This window comes from Alligator sinensis, unplaced genomic scaffold (genome assembly GCF_000455745.1).
Source record: "Alligator sinensis unplaced genomic scaffold, ASM45574v1 scaffold314_1, whole genome shotgun sequence".
In the NCBI taxonomy this organism is placed as follows: Eukaryota; Metazoa; Chordata; order Crocodylia; family Alligatoridae; genus Alligator; species Alligator sinensis.
In genome coordinates, this window is record NW_005842703.1 from 408,723 (window position 1) to 414,722 (window position 6,000).

The 6,000-nt window shown below is 40.7% G+C and overlaps 1 protein-coding gene across 1 annotated transcript in view; it reads left to right on the plus strand.

The window, feature by feature from the left end:
- LOC102383974 (cytosolic phospholipase A2 epsilon-like) overlaps positions 1–6,000 on the plus strand; it is a 46,593-nt gene that overhangs the window by 22,640 nt on the left and 17,953 nt on the right. Inside the window, exons 10-13 of the mRNA XM_006034074.3 lie at positions 533–570; positions 1,312–1,468; positions 2,301–2,437; positions 4,108–4,330. Of these exons, the coding sequence (XP_006034136.1) occupies positions 533–570; positions 1,312–1,468; positions 2,301–2,437; positions 4,108–4,330 (555 nt within the window). The remainder of the gene's footprint in view (positions 1–532; positions 571–1,311; positions 1,469–2,300; positions 2,438–4,107; positions 4,331–6,000) is intronic.

Consider the following 6,000-nt stretch of genomic DNA (forward strand, 5'->3'; position numbering starts at 1 on the left):
AAGCTGAAACCTCTAGCACTGGATCTAACAGAATAACTGACAGCCTTATTAAACTGTCATCCTCTGTGCAGGCCATAAATGTGGCTGAGACACAAACTTTATCCACTTATTTCACATATACTTGCTGACAGCAGAGTGACAGTGAGACTTGGTATTTTGGGTTCCATTATAGGCTTTGGAGGGGAATAATTTCAGGTTCAAGAAGATATTTTGGCTTGACCCAAAATGATTTGAAAAAAATACAAAATTTTAAAAAAATAAAATCTGCTTCAGTTCAAAATGAAACATTTTTTTCAGTTCAGCATTGGACTGAGACTATATTATTAATTCATTATTCACTCAGCTCTAATGAGAAACATGAGATAAATAATGTGACTGATAATTAACCGGGTAATGAGTGTGTATATTCTCATCTTTCTCAAATGATGGATAGTTAGGCTTTGTACTGATTGTGAAGGAGGTAAAACTCATTCTAATGAACACAAGCTTAAAATATGAAAGAGCTTATAATATCGGCCTTATTGATTTTCAGAACAGAACATTTGACCTGCACGTGAAGGCAAATGAATGGTAAGAGACCTTCCCTTGAGTCCTGATCCTGCAATAGATCCCTGCAGGTTGCTAGTGGCTGCTGCAGCTATAGAGGGCTCTATGTAGGCATAAATGTTTGTCTATTGAAAGAACAAGCCATTTGTACTTTGGGTATGGGTGACTGTCAGTCAAGCTCTTCCCTTTCCTTATCTGAGAATAATGGCTAAGTACAGACGATCAAAAAGCCTGAGACTGAAGTGAGACATCTTCACAGGTTAGTCTAAACTGCATAGATTGAACTGATAAGCAATTGAACAGACATTCAGTTTTGATTCCAGAAATGCAGCCACGTGCCTGCAGTGGCCCAGGTCAGAAGCTGGGGGGTATTAGGGCACGCCTCTCTGCTCAGCTGGAGCAGATAGCTTGGGCCAAGGTTAGCCTGCCCACCCTGCAAAGCAGCATAGGATGCTGGGGGACTGTATTGGAGTGTATTTTGTTTTCTTATGTAATCTCATTTGCATGTTCTTAGTAATTGCATTAAATATCAGAGATGCCTTCAATGTGTGCATGTGCTCTCTCTCACTTTCTCTTTTTTCTCTTTCTCATTTCCTACTTTTGCCTAGCTATATAGTTTAGAATGGATGGTCTGTAAACCAACTAATTAATTTATTAATTGATATGTTCATATGCCTTTTTATAAATGTCACTGTGTATATTTGTATACATTTAGAAACACAAATATACAAGTAATAACATATAATATGTTTGCACTAACCTCAGGACTGAGGGTCTGTGTAGGAGACCAAAAAATTTAGATGTGCGTCTGGGGTTTGACCTGTGCCCAGAGGAGCTGAATTTCCTGAAAAATCGGAAGCAGGTGGTTGCTGCTGGTATAAAGAAGGTTCTTCATCTAGATGAGGATCTGCAGGATCATGAGGTACCTGAGGGAACATAAATTCTCAGCTAACTAGGTACTTAAAAGAAGCTGATCCAATGGGTATCTTTGATGCAGTGGCATAACTAAAGATGTGCGGGGAGGGGCCTCTGGGGCAGCAGCCCTGGTAGCGGAGTTGGAGAGGGCCCAAAAATAGTCATCACCTCAGCAGCAGCTGGCTGTGTTGCCATGATCAGCACTGTGGTAGCCTGGTGCTGCCCTATGCATCATGGCTATCCCTGGTTCAGAGCTGCCCTGGTACACTTCTGAAAGGTCTTTCCATGAGAACTATTGCTGACCTCCATTTTGAGGCATGGTGAATTGTGGGAGGGAGAGGACTATTAAGAGGGGAAGGTGCAAGCTGGGTAGAGAGGAGATGGCAGGAGATACTTCTCTCTTTTTCCTTCAGGGCCATGAGAATGAGAACAGGTGTCTTCTACTATTAGCTGCTTTGTTCAGCCCTTCTGTTCTGTTCTGAATTGGCAAATACTATATTCCTGTTTTGGCCTCCATAAAATGCACTGTTTAGAAATATATACATAGCAGTGGATTTAATCCCATAATATTCAAAACAAAACAATACACTCTGATACAGCAGAATCTGAAATTTTACAAAATTCAGCAGGAGACTATAAAGTAGTTTCAAGTGGGAAACAGAGACCTCTCTGCGTCATGTAAGTGTGCCAGAGTTTACACAGAAAGTGTTATCATTCATAGATCTGATTTTGTTCTTGTTACCAGAACCTGAATTTTTTGCTCACCCTTCCCCTTTTTAGTCATTAATGTTCATTGATGGTGCTTTACACATACTTTCTGCCTTTGTTGTGCTGAGCAGATACCAGTGGTGGCTGTGACAACCACTGGGGTTGGCATAAGAGCTTTGACGGGCATGTATGGCAGCATCTGGGGTCTTCAGAAGCTGAATCTTCTGGACTGTATTTCTTACATCACTGGCTCATCTGGCACAACATGGTGAGAGTCATTTTTAAGGATTTGATTTACTTATACTGGAAGTCTCTGTTACAGAGAAAAATGCGTAGGGAATATGTTATCTTGAAAATATCTCATGCACTGGACTAGGGGTGTCAATACTTACCTTGCTTCCTGGGCCAGATCCAATCTGGGACAGAAAATGATTCCAGCCCAGGGCATGTGCAAGTGTGTGCAGCTTTGGCTCCAATCCAGGGCATGTGGTGGTAGTTGCAGCATCTCTGGCATGGGCCATGCAGCATGCAACATAGTAAGCTATGGCCTCTGCCTGCATTCCCCATGTTGGAATCAGAGCTGCTGCTGCCACCATATGCCCTGTGATTTGGCAGCAGTTTTAGTTCCTGCATGGGGCATGCGGGAACTCCAGCATGGGGTAGTACGGTTGTGGCACTGGTGATGGGCTAAGTAACTGGAGGGCAACCATAGCTGCATCAATCCTTGCTTGCCCTCCTGCTGCCAACTGCCATATCCACTGAATGGTGTGAAGTAAATGGGTTTTTTTTATGATACAAGGAGTACTTGAGGTTTTTGGATATTTTCTTAATCCTTAGCCAGGTTTCAGGTGATCCCTGGCTTAAGTGTTAATGCACCTTGAAATTTTGACCAGGTCTTAGTGTTGGATGGAAACCATGCAACACATGGTGGATTTGTATATCTTTGTTTCAAAGCTAAGAAAAAACAGGTGTCTTCAGTCAATCATGTTTCCCTTTGGCCTCTGAAGGTTGTTTATATCTGAAGCTCAAACGAAAATTAATTGTGAGAGTCCAAATGAAGTGAGACCAAAAAGGGATTGCATGAAGCTGTGCAAAATTGATCCACTTGTCGCCGCCGAGAGCCATGGCGCGGGGTTCGGGGCCTTAGGAGCCCTAGTCAGCGGGCGGGTACTTGTGACGCTTAGAGTGGAATCAGGTACTCAAGCATTTTGATTGAACAAAAAAGATTGTTTACTTACATTGCTCATACAGTGCAGGTCAGAAACTTGCTTCGATTACAGTTGTAAACAAAACTTGGGTCGGGCAGAAATTACAAAGTTCGTTTGGTCGGTCTGCAAATGTGTTCGAGGAGTTCGGGCTGGCAGTCGTCTTATGTCTCGGGTGGGGGTGTGTTAGGCCCCCTTGGGTCGGTGACGGGGAGTCCTTAGTGGTTGATCGGGCCGCTAAGTTCGCTCTGAAACACGCGTGGAGTTTGCTAGGCTCCACAGTGTACTCAGAGTTCTCCACGAGGTGTGTGTGGAGTTCTCCAACTTGGGCAGAAACTGCTTCAACCTCTTATACGGTTAGCAAGCCAATCGCTGGTCGCCACGTAGGAATAATTTAAAACTGGCCAATAATAATGTGAATTTGCATATGAGTGGCGGGAACTTTTTTCTAAACTGTAATTTTCCACTACTGTAGCATTTGGTTACTGGGTTCAGGCATAGCGGAATTTTCCTCCATGACCTAGTTACTGCCACCAGAATGATTGACAGCAAAACTATGCCATATGTATCGAACCCATGGAATTTTCCTATGTGCTATGTCATTTCTCCTCTGGGCTATACCAATTCTCCTCTGTGCTATAGGCATCTAATTAATGGGTTCTGACACCACTGAGTTTCATGAATCTCAAATTCTAACCATTTTTTTCTTTAATGTTCTGTTTTCTGACCTCAGGACTATGACCAAATTATATGAGGAAGCTGACTGGTCACAGAAGGATCTAGGGGAGATTATCAATGAAGCCCGGAAGCAAGCAACCAAATGCAAAAAGAATGCTTTTTCCTTGCAAAATCTGAAGAATTATTACAGGGAGCTGAGTGAACGGACAGCAGCAGGACATAAAACATCTTTTATCGATCTGTGGGGACTGATGATTGAAGCCATGTTACAGGATGGGGTACTATATGCATACCTTCTGTTCAGAGGGGGGGATAATGATTTTTTTCTAGAAAAAATGGGAAAATTAAGAGAAAACTAAACCTTGGGAAAATATATCCTTTCAGTATCATATTCAGTTATTCACACAATGACATTCTACTATGACATTCTATTACTAATTTAGTAACAGTTAAGGGAGGCAACATAGGAGATAAAGGCATGACTAGAGCTCATTTAAACTTATTCTAACTAGCTTTAAATTAGCTAACTTGAGTACTTCCAGAATAGCAACACAATGCTCAGAGGGGGCTAGTTGCTCAAATATTTATACTGGTTCCTGAGCAGGTTTTGAAACCAACATTAAATTTAATTTTGCCACTGCTGTACCACTAGCATTACCTGAGATAGGCGGTTTAAAACCAATTAATGTATGTTGATGGGCTACAGTCAAAGGTATAGTCATGTCTTTGCCTGTTGGTGAGACATGCCCCCATATTGCTAAAAAGAAAGGGATATTCCAGCTATATGTTCACTGCATGGAAAGAAAGCTCAGGCTTGTGTACAGAATTCTGGTATGTAAGAAGCATCCTGGGTATGCGGAAAGCTGATAGCTACAGATTTAGGATTATTATCTGAAGAATACTGCCTAATATTCTGAAGCATATTTAATTAAAACAATCAATTTGTAAAGCTATGATTTCCCTCTCCTAAGAGCACTTGTTATTACATCTTTGTGGAATCTGAAACAAGACTCAGTTTTTGTGAGACTTAGCAAGGGGTGTGTTAGTGATGTTCCACTTAATTAAAATATACTGCATGAACACTGCAGTCTTTACAAAGTATAGTCCTGGCGGGATTACAGTCTTCAGGAACTCCAAAATAGCATTACATCAGCTTGTGGAGGCCATTTGGATTTGACCTCAAGCAGATGTTCCTAAGATTTGTTTTATGACAAGATTGTTTTTAATAGTAAAGCTTCCAAGCCATTGTGTCAGAGCATTACTTCTGCACAGATATCTAGAGAAGCACTTTCATTTTAAGACTCTGTACATACAAGGTTGAGAGGAAAAAATCCACTCACCAAAAACCTTTTCTAGACAAAATTATTTTACATATCCTTCACCTTGGTATTGCTTGGCTGAAAAACCCACCCACCATGTATACTTTAGGCTGAGTCATCAAAAAATCAGATGCATTATATAGGTAATCAGATCTATTATATGTAAATCAAATCTAACCCATGAATATATTCATTCAGTTATGTTTATTCTAGATGATTCAATTATGACTTTTTATAGAAATTATAGATGTCATTAATATGATGGCATGAAGAATTGTTTTTTAAAAGATCAAAGTAGAACTTTCCTGGTCTATTCATTTTTTCTATACTATGTGGACATACAGTACAAGACATATCATAAGTAACCTGTTAAATACTAAAATTATTAGGGCTATGTGACGCTTCAGTCCCTAATATGATTCAGAGGATATTCTGCCTTATTCGGTGGCTGAATCTCTAAATCTAAATTGAATCAGGAGACCCTTTAATCTCTCTGAATCAAATTGAAACCCTCTTAATTGATTCAGAGAGATTTGGAAAGATTTGGGGCTTCAGACATAGACACAGCTTTACATGTTTTTTCTACATACCTCAAGGTACCAGGTGGCTTGTGAATGCTTCAATGGGGG